This window comes from Eptesicus fuscus, chromosome 8, assembly GCF_027574615.1.
Source record: "Eptesicus fuscus isolate TK198812 chromosome 8, DD_ASM_mEF_20220401, whole genome shotgun sequence".
NCBI lineage: Eukaryota > Metazoa > Chordata > Mammalia > Chiroptera > Vespertilionidae > Eptesicus > Eptesicus fuscus.
The window spans coordinates 61,200,773-61,219,952 of record NC_072480.1 but is presented as its reverse complement, the minus strand read 5'-3'; the positions used below and the strand labels follow the sequence as shown (position 1 = coordinate 61,219,952).

At 40.0% G+C, this 19,180-nt stretch overlaps 1 protein-coding gene across 2 annotated transcripts in view; it reads left to right on the top strand.

Moving 5' to 3' along the window:
- Window positions 1-19,180, top strand: part of DZIP1 (DAZ interacting zinc finger protein 1) — a 49,349-nt gene that overhangs the window by 10,424 nt on the left and 19,745 nt on the right. For both annotated transcript variants that reach the window (XM_054719889.1, XM_028148953.2), the window contains exons 5-12: window positions 449-573; window positions 3,531-3,692; window positions 6,841-6,978; window positions 9,427-9,489; window positions 15,399-15,539; window positions 15,979-16,027; window positions 17,196-17,252; window positions 18,621-18,677. In XM_054719889.1, coding sequence (XP_054575864.1) covers window positions 449-573; window positions 3,531-3,692; window positions 6,841-6,978; window positions 9,427-9,489; window positions 15,399-15,539; window positions 15,979-16,027; window positions 17,196-17,252; window positions 18,621-18,677 — 792 coding nt within the window. The remainder of the gene's footprint in view (window positions 1-448; window positions 574-3,530; window positions 3,693-6,840; window positions 6,979-9,426; window positions 9,490-15,398; window positions 15,540-15,978; window positions 16,028-17,195; window positions 17,253-18,620; window positions 18,678-19,180) is intronic.

Here is a 19,180-nt window from a genome sequence, read left to right as displayed (position 1 = left end):
CTTCTTGTTTTAGCACTACAGGGGTTCTCAGGAGAGTTCGGTGGGAGCAGAAGGATGGTGACCTCAGAGATTTCAATATGGTGGTACCTGCAGGGAAAGCCATTGCTTCCCTTCTCTGATTGAGACAGGCATCTCGAGGAAGGGCCCAGGGTTATTCCTTGTCACCATTAATGCTCCCTGAATGGGCTCTCATACTGTCCCTGTGGGATAATCCAACCTCCACAGGGTGGCTGGAAGAATCTGCTAAAAACAACTCAGTGCCCGATAATGCAAAGGACTGCAAACAAACACTAAGTAGCAAAAATTGGCTCATGTGGCATAGAAAAAGTAATCTCCCAAGTAAGAGCACTTTCCTTTGTCTTATCAATAGATCTCTACCCCGTAAGTTTTCAGATAGGTTTCATATGCATAGTTTTCATAGTTTAACAAGATATTTCTGTTGCAACAGAGTATAAGAAAAAGGAGCTGACCCATAAGCTCCAGAATGAGATCGACATGTTGAAGGAGCAGCTGCAGCTCACCAAGTCTCAGTTAGAGGCTTCACAGCACGCCCATGCAGTCAGATTCTCAGAGGTATGAGACCAAATTTCCAAACAACGGTATGTTGGGAAGGATTGGCAGTCATTCCTTTTAAATGTTTGTAGAATTCACCAATGAAGCCATCCCGTCTTGGGCTTTTCTTTGTTGGGAGTTTTTTTTGTTTGTTTGTTTTGGGGTGTTTTTTTTACATATATTTTTTAAAAAATATATTTTTTTATTGTTTTTAGAGAGGAAGGGAGAGGAGAGAGAGACTCACCAATCTGCTCTCTCCTGTATGCCCCTACTGGGGATTGAACCCACAACCCGGGCATGTGCCCTGACCGCTCTTTCCTGGGTCGACGCTCAAACACTGAGCCATGCCAGCTAGGCTGTTGGGAGGTTTTTGATTACTGATTCAATTTCCTTATTTCTTATTGCTCTGTTCAGATTTCCTATTTCTTCATGATTCAGTGTTGGTGTAGGTATGTATGTTTGAAGGATTTTACCCATTTCTTCTAGATTGGCCAATTTGTTGGCATATAATTGTTCCTGGTAGTTTCTTATTATCCTTTGTAATTCTGTGCTATCAGTTGTAATGTCCCCTCTTTCATTTATAATTTTATTTGAGTCCTCTCTCTTTCTTGGTTAGTCTAGCTAAAGGTTTCTCAATTTTTATTTTTTCAAAAAACCAATTCTTAGTTTTGTTGATCTTTTCTGTTGTTTTCCTATTCTCTATTATATTGATTTCTGCTCTAATTTATTATTTTCATCCCTTTGCTAACTTTGGGCTTTGTTCTTTTTTTTTCTCTAATTATTTGAGGTGTAATATGAGGCTGTTTATTTGTGATTTCTTTCTTAATATAGTTGTTTATAGCTATTAAAGTTTCTTAGAACTGCTTTTGTTGCATCCCATAAGTTTTGGTATGTTGTTTCCATTTTCTTTTCTCTCAAGATATTTTTAAAAAAAGATATTTTTATTGATTTCAGAGAGAAGAGAGAGAGAAACATGGATGATGAGAATCATTGATTGGCTGCCTCCTGCATGCCCCCTACTGGGGATTGAGCCCACAACCCAGGCTTGTGCCCTTGATCAGAATCCAACCTGGGACCCTTCAGTCCATAGGCCGATGAGTGGACCCTTCAGTCCACTGAGCCAAACCCGTGAGGGCTCAAGATACTTTTATTTCCTTTTTTATGTATTCTTTGATTTATTGGTTGTTCAGAAGTGTGTTGTTTAATTTTCACATATTTGTGAATTTTCCGTCTGTTAATAATTTCTAGTTTCATACCACTGTGGTCATAAAAGATGCTTGAACCCTGGCTGGTTAGCTAAGTCAGAGCATCGTCATGATATGCCAAGGTTGCAGGTTCAATCCCTGATCAGGGCACATACAAGAATCAACCAATGAATGCATAAATAAATGGAACAACTAATCGATGTTTCTCTTTCTCTCCCTTCTCTCTCCCTAAAACCAATTTAAAAAATGAAAAAAATTAAAAGAAAAGATGCTTGATATAATTTCAGTCTTCTTGAATTTGTTAATACTTGTTTTGTGATCTATCCTAGAGAATGTTCTATGTGCACTAAGAATGTGTGTCTGCTGCTTTATGTTCTGTATATGTCTGTTAGGTTCATTTAATCTATAGCAGCAATTTTCAAACACTGTGCTGCAAGAATTTTTAAAACATGCAATATGCAATACCTAACTATTTAGTCATGGGCACTGACCACTTTTCCCTTAGATTGTTAAATTAAAAAAAAAATGACAACAGCCAACATAACAATAGCCATCTGGTGTGAATGAATTAAAATTATACCTATTTTTCTTGTCAGATCAGAAAAAAACTATTTTTTGGTGTGCCACAGAATTTTAGTAATCAGTTTATATGTGCCATGAGATGAAAAAGGTTGAAAATCGCTGATCTATAGTGTTGTTCAAATCCTGGTTTTCTTCATTGATTTTCTATCTGGATGATCTATCCGTTGTTGAGAGCAGGGTATTAAAATCCTCTATTATTGTATTGCTGTTTATTTCTCCTTTTTGTTCTATTTGCTTTATATATTTAGGTGCTCCAATGTTGGATGTATACATATTTATAATTCTTATATCTTCATGATGAATTCACCCCTTTATCATTATAGAATGACCTTCTTTGTCTTTTGAGATTTCTTTTTAATGTAGGCATTTACAGCTCTAAATTTCCCTCTGGTCACTGATTGGCTGCTTCCCTTTTTTGGTGTGTTGTGCTTTAATTTTCATTCATCTTAAATTATTTTCTAATTACCCTAGTGAATTTAAGAGTATGTCATTCATTCTTCACATATTTTTGTTTTTCAGTTTTTCTTCTGTTATTGATTTCTGACTTTATTCCATTGTGGTTGAAGAATATACTTTGCATGATTTCAATCTTTTAAAAATTTATTGAGACTCATTTTGTGGCCTAACACATGGTCTCTTCTACTGAATCTCCTGTGTGCATTTACCAAGACTGCATATTCTATTGTTGAGTGCAGTGTTCTGTCTATATATGTTTGTTAGGTCATGTTTGTATATAGTTTGCTCAAGTCCCCAGTTAGGTAAAAAAAACACGCCTGAAGATCATTGAGAAATCAAAGGCTGATTTGAATTTACCTTATATAAATATGAATTTGTGTTTTGGGGGGTGAGATACCTAAATTGATATGGAATCAAGAAAGGCCAATAGACTTAGTCTTTTAAAGTATATTTACACTTTATATATTATTGCATGTCTACACTACAAGTTCACAGATCACAGAACTCTTGATACTTTGGGCATTTGTATTTTAAGGATGTAAGGATGTATATTGCCTTTGGTTTGTAAAAATTGTTGTGTACAGACCTGCCATTGTATGAAGTGTTATTGCAAGCCTTACTGAAATATGCAATACTAGCTGACACATTTGTGGTGAAGCTATGCCCCTTGATTTAAAATTGTATATATTTGCTTTACATCAGAACTTTTAAAACCACGTTTTAAAATAATTTCAGGAATATGAAATTCAGAAAACAAAAGAGGAAGAATTTCTGAAGTTATTTCATAGGTGGAAGGAAGAAGAAAAGGAGAAATTTGTTGATGAAATGGAAAAATTCAAGGAAATGTGCAAGAAGGAGTTTAAAGAATTAACTTCCAAGAATTCAGCATTAGAATATGTAAGTATTAACCTGAGAAGTCCTCATAGTACTGGTAGAATTGTTGCCTTGAAAGGTGGTGTTAGAGCGGCATTATGACTACTTTATCCAAAAGTTTCTTAATTGTGCCCAGGCCCAGACACCCCTCGTCCCTGAGAGTCCTGAGGGAGCTCGAAACATACAGAAGACATAGCAAGTCAGCAAAGTAGGAGCTTTGTTCATTTGGATGATAGAACAGGGTCCCTCTTTCATTAGCCAGTTAAGTTTAGAAAAGCTTAAACCATAAACCATTCCCTGAGTTTTGGAACTTTCCAGGAAAGGCTGACACAGATCACCAGTGTAGGAGGGAAAGGAAGCCAATTAATTCAGAAAGACAGAGGGAGAACCTTTGCCAGGCCTGGCTGGTCTAGAGCAGGCAGACTGTGGCTAAATGAGCCCCTCTCCCCTGTTGGAGTGGCCTGGCCCTGGTTACATGCATAGATGACAGAGACAAGCCTCACTGGGCTGGGACCTTCATCTCCTGTGAGCTTCTACAGATTGTGGCCACTGTCATCCAGCTAAGAATAATCGGAGGTTGCTGGACAGCTCAGTGCTAAGTGATCCTTAGGGAAAAAGAAACAAGGGACACAAGGGAAGATCTTTGAGCTCCCTCTAGGGGCCAACACATTGTATAAACTAAAACAGAGGGATATTTTTGGGATATTGCTAAGATACTTCTCTAAAATGCACCCTGAACTCTTACATAAGGGTAGGCAAACCACCTGTGAACCAGATCTGACCACCCCTGTTTTTGTCTGGCTCTTGAGCTAACAAAGGTTGTTACATTGTTACATTTTAAATGGTTGAAAAAGTCAAAAGAAGAATATTTCGTGACATAGGAAAATTATATGAAGTTCCCATTTCAGTGTCCACAAGTAAATTTTTTTTTAGAACACAACCACGCTCATTCCTTCACACTTTATCTATGGTGCTTTTGTGCTGGGCCTGTAGAGTTGAGTGGTCATGACCAAGACCCTATGCATCTAGCAAAACCAGAAATGTTTGCTATCTGGCTCTTTACAAGAAAAATATGACAGCCCCTGTCATACCTTTATGGGCAGAAGGGTAATAATTGGTGAAGGTGAAATGGATGTTTATGATACTGTTCTTCTACCTTTCAAAGTTGTAATTTCAAAAAAAAGTTGGGGGGAAATAATATCGATTATCTCTCTGTGTCTTTTCTGTAGGGATTCCTTCAGGAAACTTCCTGTGGGTTTAGTTAGCCCCATATTATCTTTCCTTGGTTGCTACTCTTCTTCCGAAGCATCAGAACCCACAGGCAGTAGTACTGTCTCTATTCATGATTTCCTCTACCATCCAGGGCCTCTCCAAAACTCATACCTGTGGCTCCTTCTCAAAGGGGGGCCATATTACCCACAGGAGTGGCTTTTGATACTAACCAGTTTAAGACTGACTTCTTATGTCTTCCCCATGAAAGCCACTGCCAATTACCATTCTTTTGCCTGAGATTCCCTCCATGGGCCTGTCCCCTGTTCCCTGCTCCTAGGGTAATTTGTGGAATAGGACTTTCCCCCACAGCTTAAAAAAACAACCCTTTATTGAGATATAGTTCACATACCATACAGTTCACCCACTTAAAGTGGACAATTCAGTGGTTTTTAGGGTTCACATACTTACGCAACCATCATCATGGTCATTTTAGAACATTTTATTACCCTAATAAGAAACCTTGTAACCCATTGACACTCTTCCCATACCACTCCTCACCCCCAACCCGTGGCAACCACGGATCTACTTTCTGTCCCTATGGATCTGCCTATTCTGGACATTTCCAGACCAGCCAGGCCTGGCAAAGGTTCTCCCTCTGTCTTTCTGAATTAGGGGGACATTGTGTATTTCCAGGAAACAAATATAAATTGAATCATACAATATGTGACCTTTTGTGAGTGGCATCTTTCACTGGTATAATGTTTTCAAAATTCATCCATATTTTAATATTTATCAGTATTTTTATTTTTTATTGCTGAATGATATTCCATTGTCTGGATATACCATATTTTATTTGTGTATGCATCAGTTGGTAGAATTTGTGATGTTTGCCCTTTTTGGCTATCAACAGATTTTCAATTATTAAAAATAGGGTATTTTTTAGAATAGAGTTAGGTTTACAGAAAAGTTGAGCAGATAGTTCAGAAATTTCTCTATAAGCTCCCTTTCCTACCTTGTACATTTTTCCATATCCTGACATCTTAAATTGGTGGATTTGTTACAACTAACGAACTGATATTGATACACTTGTATTAATTAAAGTTCATACTTCTTTCCGATTTCTTTGACTTTTACCTAATGTCCTTTCTCTGCTTGAGGATCTTATCTAGACACCACAGTACATTTAGTTGTCATGTCTGCTTAGGCTCCTGTCTGTGACAGTCAGATTTGTTTCTGATGACCTCGACAATGTATATTGTAGGATGCCCCTCTATTAGAATTGATCTGAAATTCTTCTCCTGGTCAGACTGGGCTTACGGGGTCTGGGGAAGAAGACCTCAGGGTTAGAGTGCAATTTTCATTCATCACATCAAGGGTATACACAATCTAAATGATTTATGGTGCTGATATTGACCTTGACCACCTGGCTGAGTCATGTTTATCAGATTTCTCCATTAAAAAGTAACCTCCCCCTATTTCATACTGTTCACTCTTTGCAAAGAAGTCTCTATATGCAGCCCAGTAACATACAGTATTACCTTCTGTGCTTACTGCTAGTAACTTTGGGACTAACATACAAGCGAAGGGTAAAATTAAAATGTTATGTCCCTAATGGATTCACAGATGTGATCCTGGATGAAGCTGGCCTCGTCACTAAATTATCTTGAGAACCAGCTGCGCCCAGTTCCTTTGTTTCTGGCAACTGTTACATGCCACTCAAAAATTTTAAGACACATCGCCTAAGACCAGAAAGTTAGGTTTTCCTTTCCCTTTTCAATCCTGTGCATGTTCCTTTGTTGGAAGAAACAAAAGAAGAAAACCACTGGAGAGGAGAAGTAAGAGCATCCAATAGGATAGTCAGATTTAAAACATGGGTACACGCTCCCCAACTTTATTTTCTGTTTCAGTCTTACAAAAATATAAACATTTATATCAGTGATTTTTGTATTTTACTTTATAGCAACTGTCAGAAATCCAGAAGTCCAATATGCAGATCAAGTCCAACTTAGGCACGTTAAGAGATGCCCACGAGTTTAAGGAAGAGCGTCCTCAATATGCCCAGGATTTCCAAAATGTGATGCAATTTCTTGATAGTCAGGTATGTGAAAGCGGGCAATAACTGTGGCTGAGGCCTAATTTTTCTTAGTGAAGTAATTTACAGCAAGTGTCTTTTACAGAAAAAGTATTTATGTCTTTCAGTGACCATGAAGGCAGCTGATTCTATTTTCTTGTCTTCTAATCCTACCTAATAAAATGGTAATATGTAAATTACCATCACTCCGCTATGCCCACGATTGGGCCTGTGGGAGGCGCAGGGGGTGGGACTCGGGGTGGCCGGGGTAGCCGATTGGGCCAGCGGGACGCAAGCTCAGTGTCTGCGCCATGGCTGTGCTGCGGAACAGAAGGGGCCTCTGGGGCAGCGAGCTCATGTCCCGTCGCGGACCATCAAAAGCGTGGGAGCTGGGTGCCTGTCCACTCCAGCACCAGGCACCCAGCTCCCCCGCGATCGAAAGCGAAAGCGTGTAGGGGACCCTACATGTGCATGATTCAATCATGCACTGGGCCTCTAGTACATGCATAATTCATAATAGGTGTTCACTAGCTGCTTGTTGATTAACAGATGTGGATACAAAACAGTTGGCAAAATTGCTTCATTTTCCCTTAAGATAATAGCTACTTTGTATTGGTTAACATTATCTCAGTGTCTATTTAGATGTAGGTCTCAGTTTCAAAAGGCATGGAAAAGCATATGGAATATTTTTAGAGCTAAAATATACAAACTGCATTGGTGAACTGATGACCTTTTACATTTATCAACCATAATTGCGTCACTTAGAAGTGAACCTTCATAATCAGCACAGTGTACACACTGGCTATTTGGTCATGCTGGTTTAGGGGGACATTGTGTATTACTAGGAAACAAATAGAGATCAAAGTTTACAACTTCAGGATTATTTTAAAAAGCAATAATAACTGGGGGAAGGTCAATGGGGGGGGGATAAAGGAGACATATGTACTACTATTTGTAATACTTTAAATAGTAAAAAATTTTAATAAAAAAATGAAGAGCAATAATACCATAGAAGCGTCTAACTAATTTCAGAGAGAAGGAGGGGGTGAGGGGAGTGGCAGGGAGCGACTAACCAAAGAACTTCAGTGTATATATGCATAGCCCATGGACACAGATAATAGAGTGGTGAAGGTCTGGGAGGGGTGGGTGAGAGGTGGAGGGGGTCCATGGGGGGAAAAACAAAGGGGACATCTGTAATACTTTCAACAATAAAGATTTTTTTTAAAGTAATAATACATCATTTTAAAAAATAAGCATGTTTTTGAAATACGAACAGCAGTCACTGCAGCTTGCTTTGCCTCTCACATCTTGCTTCCCTCCCACAAATCTACTGTCCACGTTACAGCCAGGCTCACCATGTCACTGTCCTGTCTAGGACTTTTCAATGGCTCCCTATTTTTCACAGAACAAAACCTCGAATCCTTTAGCCAGCACTCCAAGGCCCTGAGGGGCTGGACCCAGCGTCACCTGCCACCTTCCTTGGCTTTCCCTTGACACTCCCAGCAGCACCAAACAGCCGTGGTCCCAGAACGGAGCATTCTGGTTTCTGCTTCTGCTCTTGTGGCTTTCTTTGTCAAGCAGCTCCCAGTTTCAGGACCTGCAGTTTACTGATTCCGCTGGGGCCGCCCCTCTTCAGAGAGTTCTTCTGGAGTCGTCCCCCCAGCAGGACTCGATCACGTGCGCATTATGTGGGAACTCTATTGTTCGGTCCACCTCCCTCCTATATGGGGAAGGACAGTTGCTCCCAGCAGGCTGGTCTCTCATGAATTAAAGGACCGAGTTATAAAATCCTAAGGTCCCACCTAAATATCTCCTGTTTCCTTCCTATGAGCTGTGTTGTCAATCCAGAACCCTTGGACTTAGAAAACGTCATGTTTCCCTCTAGTTTCTTAGGTTGGCCAGTTAGCACCAATATAATTTAAAACAAAATTTCATTGGAACACAGCCATACCCATTCATTTAGACTTTTATCTATGGCTGTTCTGCTATCACTAGAAGTAGTGACCCAGTAATCTGACTCCAAGAGCCTAAAATACAGGGATGGGCAAAAAGTAGGTTTTCAGTTGTTCGAATGGAAAAAGACATGCAGATTATGATTATTACAAAACTTTATCAACTCAAGTGAATGTCACAATGCAACTGTAAATCTACTTTTCCCACCCCTGTATTTACTATTAGTCCCTTCACAGAAAATGTTTGCTGATACCTGCCTTAGAGTGGGGGTGGGCAGGGGCTGGGTGGAGAGGGGTCAAGGGAGGGGTTAATGGGGGACATCTATAATACTGTCAGTAATTAAAAAATAAATTAAAAAGGTACAAATGTGTTTAACCATTTTGACTGTATATATTCTAAATACGCCTGCTAACATTTTACCAAATAGTTGGGTTTCTTAGGTACCACTAAAAATGAAGCTTCCATTTTGAATAGATTTCACTGTTACAGTTGCACATAAAGTACTCTTTTACTGTTTCCTAGGAAAACAAGTGGACAGCTCGCGTTCAAGCTCTTCATCAAGAACATGAAAAAGAGAAGGATCAGGTAAGATTAAGAAACCACCTCTATGTTCATTGCAGCATTATTTACAATAGCCAAGATATGCAAGCAACCTAACTGTCCGTCAATAAACAAATGGATAAAGAACATGTGGTACACATTACAATGAAATATTAATCAGCTATAAAAAAATAATGAAATCTTGCCATTTGTGACAACATGGATGGACCCAGAGTGTATTATGCTAAGTGAAATAAATCAGACAGAGAAAGGTAAATACCGTATGATTTCACTTACATGTAGAATCTAAAAAATGAAATAAACAAAACAAAGAAAACTCATAGATAAAGAGAACAAATTGATAGTTGCTAGATGGGAGGGAGGTTGGAGGATAAGTGAAAAAGGTGAAGGTATAAAGAAGCACAAATTGGCAGTTATAAAATAGTTGTGGGGATGTAAAATACAGCATAGGGAATAAAGTCCATAATTCGATATAATAAAAGCCCAGCAACTGAACGGCTGAACCACCAGAACCACCAGTCGACCAGTCACTATGATGCGCACTGACCACTAGGGGGCAGGCGCTCAACGCAGGAGCTGCCTCCTGGTGATCAGTGGGCTCCCATAGTGGGAGCGCTGCTGGGTTGACTAGGATGAACAGTGCTCCCAGAGCGGGCTGGCAGGCCATGCCCCAAACAGTGCATGAATCCCGTGCACCAGGCTTCTAGTATTGTAATAACTATGTATGGTGTCATATGGGTACTAGAATTATCAGAGGATCACTTCCTAAGTTATATAAAGGTCGTATCACTATGTTGTATACCTTCAAGTAATATAATTTTGTATGTCAACTGTATCTGGAAACAAAAAACAAAAAATAAGCCAATGACCTATAAATGGGTAATTTTTGCAAAGAATATTTGCTTTTCTTTATAATTAAAATAGTCTTTTTTTAACTTATAGTTTGTGAAGAAATGTATAGCAAAAATTAAAATTACTTATAATTTCAATACCAAAGCTAATCACTGCTACTGTTACTTAATAAATTCTTCATTATTGAATACATTTCTAATTTTTTCATACAGAGTGGCAGTCTAAATTTTTAAATAAAGGCAAGGATTGTCCACATTAAAACCATTTTTATGAAAGCAAAATTTAATTACAACACTGATTCCCTTTCAGCTGAGTGTATAGAAATTTATGTGTCAAAATGATTTTACACTAGTGCAAAATTTTTTTATTTTTTCACTTTCAATTGTTTGTATTTTGTAGCCTTTTGGATCCCCTGTGTCTTTGTATGGGTGGCTTAAAAGCATATTTATTTCTCACTGTTCTAGAGGTTGGGATTCTGGGTGTTAATCAACTCAGTTCATGGTGAGAGCCCTCTTGCAGAAGGCCACTGTGTTCTCACATGGCAGAGAGGGTGGGGGTGGGGGTGGGGGGAGAGAAGGGAGGGAGGGAGAGAAAGCTCAGGTCTTTTATTATAAGGGCACTAATTCAATCCCATCATGAGGACCTTACCTTTAAGACTTCATCTAAACCTAATGACCTTCCAAAGGCCCCATCTCCTAATACCATCACATTGGGGGTTGGGGCTTCAACATGGATTTTGGGGGGACACAGATATCAAGTCTATAAGGCCAAGGGAAAGGGATTAAACAGGACCTGTGGTCTGGGGGTGCAAACTTGAGCCATTTTAGATTTCTGCCTCTTACACCCTCCTATGGCCTTGCTTTACGTGTCATCAGCAACTGCTTAATCTAAGTAGGTAGTCCCCTCCCTTTATTATTCTCACCACTTCATGAGTGTAGCTCTGATCACTATTTTTAACCATTTTTTGCTTATTTGTTTACTTGTTTAATTTCTGCTTCTCCAACCAGATCCCTAGCCCTACAAGGAAGGGGTTCTATTTAGTTCTCCATTATAATCCCAACATTCAACAATGTGCCTAAAAAGTGACTGAAACTCCTTAACTATTTTGCTAGATCTCCAAAAAGGGATCATTCAGCCATGTTTCTGAGGATGGAGGAATGCTAATTGCAGGGTTTGGAAGAGCAGGGATGAAAGAGTTGTCTGTCCGTATGAGCATGGCATTTGAACCCATGCCCTCTTAACCTTAGGGCCCTGCTTGTGTGCCTCACTGCCTTGCTTACTTCTCAGGTGTTGGGCAGTTAGCCAGCTGGGGAGGGGAATAAACAGGGGCAACTTAGCCAGCTTTTCTGTAAGAATGTTCTAGCTTTTCTTTGAGATGTTCAAAGGTGGTAGTTCCTAAAGAGGGTTGCCCTTCAGAATGACACGAGGCTCTTTTCCAAAATACACATGTTCCACTGTACAACAAAGATTCCCCTTCCATAGGTAAGTCTGGGATAGGCATCTTTGGTTGGGGGGGAAAGAGAGAGACACCAAAAAACCAAACCTGGACAATTCTGTCTTGGATCCATGTTTTGAACCACTGCTCTTAGATTATTTGAAGAGGGATAGAGAGTTAGAAACATCGATGAGAGAGAAACATCAATCAGCTGCCTCCTGCACACCCCCTACTGGGGATGTGCCCGCAACCAAGGAACATGCCCTTGACCGGAATCGAACATGGGACCCTTCAGTCCGCAGGCCGATGCTCTATCCACTGAGCCAAACCGGGTTCAGCAATGTTCAAGGCATCTTAAAGCACTGGTATCTAGGGACAGAATTAGGGTCTTCCTTATTAATAGGGGTTAGTTTTAATCCTTGGTCTTTTAAGGAAAGCACCTTGTATTCCAGGCAGCTGTGAGGAAGTCAGTGGCCTCCTGGCACAATAGAATGCACATTGCAGAGTTTTACACTTACCACTGCAAGTCATGACAGAGAGGAGCAACTGCTGGTTCTGAGTGAGGCGCCTCATTTCACGGATTGGGAGTGTGGAGTGTTTGTGCTACCGCTAGGCTATGCTGCTTCCTTGTCGGTTGGTTTTGTTTGTTCAGAAGCTGCTGACTTCTGCCTTCATTTCCCTTAAACCCTAACAGAGGGGTGAATTCAGTCAGTTTAGTAATCTCTGCCTGAGAGCTAACTATTAATTATTCCACATGATTGGTGCCTACTGTTCCTACAATGCACATATTGTATTTCTCTGTTTAAGGGAAATTGCGTTTGCCAGCTTTTTATTGCTTTACCTAGATTGTTGGCAGTCGTTTTATTTTTATTTTTAAATAACATTGGTAGGAGTTCAAAGGGAGTCACAGATAAATGATGGTATACCCTTTTGACCCAATTGGGAAATTGTAGAATGGTCAGGAAAGGAGGATGGTATGATGTGATAGGAAAAAAAGCAAAGACTTGAAGTGGTAGATAAGAAAAAAACCAAAGACAGATGGGCTCAAGAGCTACAGGTTTGTTGAAGTAATATATGGCTATCCTTTGCTTAGATGATCACATTCCTCTCTCAGTGAACCTTTATGTAACTTTGTGGTCATTTTTTAATTCTAATATCAAAGTGGTATCATCCCCTAGGTTTTCCTATGTCCTCTTTCTTCTTGGGGCCTGGAATGACTCCCCATATTATTGATCCTAAACCTCTACCCAGAACCCCAGACATCTTTACTAGCTTTTACTTCTATTTTCCAGCTCAGTGTTTCCCAAACTGCTTTGGGGGGCACTCTTCCAGTTATTTGTAAAAATGTAGAGAAGATTCTTGACAATGTCCTCCTTGGGGGGAAAATTCTTGGCATCCACTAGGATCTGAAAGGTTATTTTTCAGTTCTCACTCAGGAAACCTTTTTAACTTGGTTTGACCCAGTGTTTGTCCAACCTCATGCAAGCACAGAGCGCCTCGGACGGGGGACCCTGCAGTGTATTGATTGAGAGCATTAACTTTTGGTTGTTGTTGTTTTTTTAATGCGATTGGACTATTTTTAGAGCAGTGTTAGCTTCACAAGAAACTGAGCAGAAAGTACAGAGAATTTGTAAACACTCCCTGCCCCCATACCCGGTAAGCACAGCCTCCCCCACTATCAACATTCCATACCAGAGTGGTACATTTGTTACTATCAATGAACTTACATTGACACGTCATTATCATCCACAGTCCAAAGTTTACTTGAGGGTTCACTCTTGGTATTCTGTATTCTGTAAGTTTGGATCAGTGACACGCATCTACCCTTACAGTTTCATACAGAATACTTTTACTGCCCTAAAGGTCCTCTGTGCTCTGCCTATTCATCCCTCCCTTCCCCCTAATCCCTGATCTTTTCACTGTTTCTGTACTTTTCCCTTTTCCAGAATGTCATATAGTTGGATCCATACAGGATATAGCCTTTTCAGATTGGCTTCTTCCACTTAGTAATATACATTAAAGTTCCTCCAAGTCTTTTCATGGCTTGATAGCTTTTTAATGCAGGATAATATTCTATTGTCTGGATGGACCACAGTTTATTTACCCGTGCATCTAGTGAAGGGCATTTTGGTTGCTTCCAAATTTTGGCAATGTTGATTAAAGCTGCCATATACATCTGTGTGCAGGTTTCTGTGTGGACATGAGTTTTCAACTCCTTTGGGTAAATACCAAGGAGCACGAATGCTGGATTGTATGGTAAGAATATGTGTAGTTTTATAAGAAACTGCCAAACTGTTTTGTAAAGTGGCTGTACCATTTTGCATGAGTTCCTGGGGGCTGCTTGATTGCGTACAAGTATTATTTATCAATATCTTTCATAACATAGACACTACATCTGGGAGTGTTGACTTTGAAGCCAGGCAGGAAAGTTCAAGTCTGGGCTCTTCCCCCTCTAGCTGTCTGAGTCTGGACCAGCAGCTACTTACTTTACCTCTCAAGTGCTTAACACAGCCTCTAGCACATGACCAGTGATTGGTAAAAAAATCAAGCAAGTCAGAAATGCTGCTCCAGAAGCCTTTTGTATCCCCCACAGGCGTGGTTACTCCCCTCCCCCACCCCCCTTTATTTGATCTGTACATCTCTGTCTCCATTCCCATACCATAGGCTTGGAATGTCCTCAGCTCCAGTTACCAAGTTTCTCTCCCCACCCCCACCCCTTCTGTTTAAGCAACTGCTGAAAGAGCTTTAAGAATCTTTTCCTAGCCCTAGCCAGTTTGGCTCAGTGGATAGAGCGTTTGGCCCGAGGACTGACGGGTATCGGGTTCGATTCCGGTCAGGAGCACGTTCAATTCTGTTGCAGTCTGGCAACCAACCGATGTGTCACTCTCACATCGTTGTTTCTGTCTCCCCCCGTCCTTTCCACACTCTCTAAAAAATCAATAGAAAAATATCCTTAGGTAAGGATTAACAAACAAACAAATAATCTTTCCCTAAATTACTAAAAACAAATTATTCTTGAATTCTTTTCATTTAATATATGATCCCCCCTGACACTAACCTCTAAAGATGAATCTATCTATGAATCTTTGGATCTCCCTGTCCTTTGCATCTCTCCCTTTCTTTCTCTTCTTTCAGTCATTCCTTCCATCCTCTCCTCCTTCTCTTTTTTCCTCTACCCTCCTCCCTCCACCTTTCTTTTCTCAATAAGTATTCATTGAGAACCCGCAGAGCCAGAGATTGTGCTAGTGGCTGGACATGTAAACATAATCAAGATGGGCTCTCTCGCCGAAGGAGTGCACATTTGCGCCAGGACAGCACATGTGGACGTGGGAAGGACAGGACTGCTTGGGGTCGCAGTCGCTCTGTGGAGAAGCCTTGACCCTTAGTCATCTTGATCATCCCTGTGTTATTTCATGTAATGTGTCAAGTTCACTCAGCTGTTCACACTATCAGTGATGTCTGTCAGCGTCCTGGGAACAGAAATGAAGCCCCTTGTCCAGCCAGGGCCTTGGTACCCAGTGATCAAAGATTTACTCCATGACTTAGTATGCACAGATAACATAAGGCCAGGCATGCACATATAAAACTGCAGAAGGCAGTTTACATGCAATGTGCAGACTGATGCCTTTCTTAATTCTTTTTCCAGCTCCTGTCACATATAGAGAAACTTCAAAATTTAATGATAGACAGTCTAAATGCAAACAATGTTTTCTACAAGAAAAGGATGGAAGAGCAAGGGCAGAGACTCCAGGAACAGAACGAACCGATTACCAGTCAGAGACCACAGGTATTTTTGGCTACCAATGGGCACTGGTTTTCTTTAAGCAGTGCAATTTATCTAAGAACATGTGTTTTATTTTAGAACATTTGTAAGTTGGACAAAGATGGAATATTTTTTTCCTATAGTTGTTTGTAAAAGTAAATTCAATCAAATAATTTTAAAAGGTATTTAAAAATACTATAGAGCAGATTTACTCAATTAGAATTCAGAACAAATTTGAAGGTTGATAAGAATTTCCTTTAGTGATTACTTTGAGAAGCAGCTGAGTCCAGATGCTGCTTTCATAAAACTTTTGTCTCCTTGTCTTTAAAGTCCATGTGTCCTCCCTTGTCTTTGGAGGATTTCATGAGAAGGTTAATTTACTAGGTCCAGTGTCTATCCATTATCCAGTATGTCCCTATCTGATTTCAAACATGTATCCCTAGAAGATTGTTTTTCTTTGCAGATAAAAGAATTTACCAGTAAACCAGTAAACAGTGTCATTGAACCCAAAGGTAAGTGGACCAGGATCCCAGTGCTGGAGGCAAGGCAGGCTCCCTCACCGTTGACTGGGCATCAGAAGAATGTGGGGCCCGGTGGTTAATAGGTGCTAAGATGGCATTCCTCTGGTTATTTTAATTTGAGAGATCCTTTATTACAACATAGAAAGTTGAAGAATTTTAAATACCTAAGTGATTATTGAATGGTCTATATTTTTCATCAGAATATTGTCATGTTCAGTAACCGTTTTCCTCTGTACGCATGTGCATTCGATGGAGTGATGATTAAAAGGGTCTGGAGACAGACTGGGCTCAACTCCCATCTCTGCCACTTTGTAGCTTTGTGAGTCTCTGCCTCAGTTTCCTCAGTTCTAAAGTTTGAATATTAATAATAACTGTATCTTAGGGTTGTTACAGGGAGGACATGTGAAAAGTCCGCCTATTAAACATTCATTAGTGTTAGCTATTGTTATTGATAGTAAAATCAATTATTTTCAAGTATTGGAGAGGCTAACTGCATTATTCTCAGTTGCAGTTGTTTGGGGTTACAGGTTTGTTCTAAGCATAGCGAGGGCATATACACCCTACTACTAACTGTAGCAATGATAGCACCCATGTCTGTGTCATTCAGGAGAGAGTCTGGATGGGAGACTGGCAGCCAGAAGTACAGGGTCTCACAATAAAACATAAAGCTTGCCTTCTGCTGGTCTCCTTCCAAGTGACCCCAATCTTGTTTCCTGCACGTCTCAGGTTGTTAAGGCACCTTGTCTACTCCAGAGACTAACTGGGATTGGAAATGGGCATATGAGCTGGGTTTTCACTCTGTTTCAGGGGCCTTCAGGAAAGACATTGACCTGCACACTGGTTTCCTTCTTGTTTTGAGAGAGAGGTTTGGGAAGGGCTATGGTTCCCTATAACTTCTCTTTGAGTAGTGAGAGTTCAGGTAGTGAGGAATACCTGTATGATTACTTAAATAGCATAAATATTTGTCTGAAAAGTATTTTTAGGAAAAGTTAGCTTTTAAGGATTTCTGTTAAACATCTCTATTGGGTGAGTCGCTCTATGTTGGTAAGTGCCGTTTATTGTTTTGTGGGGGGGAAAAGATTAGGGTAAGTGCTGGCAAATATATATACCATAGCTTGTGATTTTTTGTTATCAATTTATTTATTTTTTGTTATTTCAGGGAATTCTTTAATCTGGCAAACTGTTGAATCTAAGCCGCCTGCCCAAGCTGTACCTAGTAAGTTTCCATCGTAAGCTCAGGATTCTAAAGATATTTTCTAAAGTGCTAAACCAATACATAACTTCTACTCATTTCTAGAGACTTTTCTTTGAAAATCCATGTTTGCAGATTACATGATAATATGTTTTAATTCCTGGCTTTCACCTAGTTCTAAAACCAAGATTGTAAATATTCCCGTGTCTCCGTGGTTATGTTGGTTAGCCATTCCTATTATTTTGTAGCTCACCTAACAAAGGGATGACTACAAATTCTTTGGCATCACTCCAGTTCATACTCTGGGGTTTCCCAAGGTAGCACACGGTGAAGAAGTGACTGTGTGGCGGCCACCACATGTTGGCCTCCCTGGGACTCTCCGTGCCGCAGGCTTTGAAGTGATGTTCCCTCTGTCACTCAGTCAAGTTCAGCTCAGCACAGCCGTCTCCTGGAGCAATCAGGATTTGGTTATAATCCAAAAGGACATAACCTGTACTGTTTAGAATCGAACAGATTGTTTCTCAATTTGAGATATTTTTGTTTCCAATTAGGGAAGGGTAAGGGTGGAGGAAGTAAGGGAACAGGTGATCCTGGGCGAGAGAGGATGTGTGAGTGAACAGGGATGTAAATATAGGGCAGGCCTGCACTGAGGCTGGGCACCAAGTGGCTACCTTTTATATGGGCCCAGCACTGTGTAAAGAGGAAAGAACATCGATGAATGTAATCGGAATGTGGCACTATTGGCTGGAAAATGCTAATGGTTTTAACCACTCATTCCTCTGAGATGCTTCTTGAGGACTTTTTTATGTTGCTTTTGGAATCTAAAGAGGTTGAGAGGTGCTGAAGAGGAGATAGCAGTTTAAATGCCAAGAGTACGGCCAAGGGGAGAACAGAAGCTATATCTTAAGAAATGAAGAAAACAATACATTTCAGAGAAGGATGAAAGGTTAAAAGGCACTTGGTTATTATTGTCCATACTTTCATTATACTTGGCATAATATTGGAACAATAGTGTGTTCCAATAAAACTTTATTTATAAAAACAGGTGGCGGGCTGAGATGTCCCAGGGACTTTAGTTTTTCAAACCCAGTAACTTTCACTGGTGAAAATTAACCAGCCTAACATAACCAGTATCCCAAAGAGGCATATTTTGGGGTGGCAAACTCGACGCCCCTTCACACAAATCTGTGAATATCCTAAAACCCATGGAATTGTGTATTTTAAAAGAGTGAATTATATTTCAATGAAACTATTATTAAAAGTTGGTTTAGATTAATTTGAAACATTTGTCCCTTATGATCTGTATCTGTCTTGACTAATTTGAGTAGTATTTGGTTTTCATCGTGTTCCGTTGCTGATGCTTTAATTAGAGACTTTTCTATGCTGTTTCAGTGAGTGCCCCAGCCCCACAGACTTTGGATGCTAAGTCAAGTCTAACAATGGCACCTGGTAAGTTTCAGCAAAGTCTGGGCGGTTTATGTACGATTTCCACCCTGAGTTAGATTACTTATTAACTGAAAGTGCTTTTCTGTGGGGGTAATTACGCAAAACAGAAAACATTTTAGGGAATGCAAAACAGTTAATAACACTTCAATATTCCTATTTAATATCATAAACTGAACATACCCACCAGAGCCATAAAGTATAAAATGTGTACGTTGCTGGACCTACAATCAGAGATTTTTAACTTTGAGTAGTACTTTCACCATTTATGATTTTGGGTGGAAAGTAGTAGGTATTGGGTGAGAGGGTGACTTTCTAGACCAGCCAACCAGTACATGCCACAGGGCATATGTGACTGTTTTTATAACTTTCAGTGTGGCAGCATGTCAACTTTTTAAATAAACAGTTTCAGCAATTGGTTGGGAAAAATCTAAAAAGGACATGTGATGGGAACCAAAGAAAAAAAATAGGACCCACTGGGTGAAATTGCTGCCAGGATTCAGTTGTTG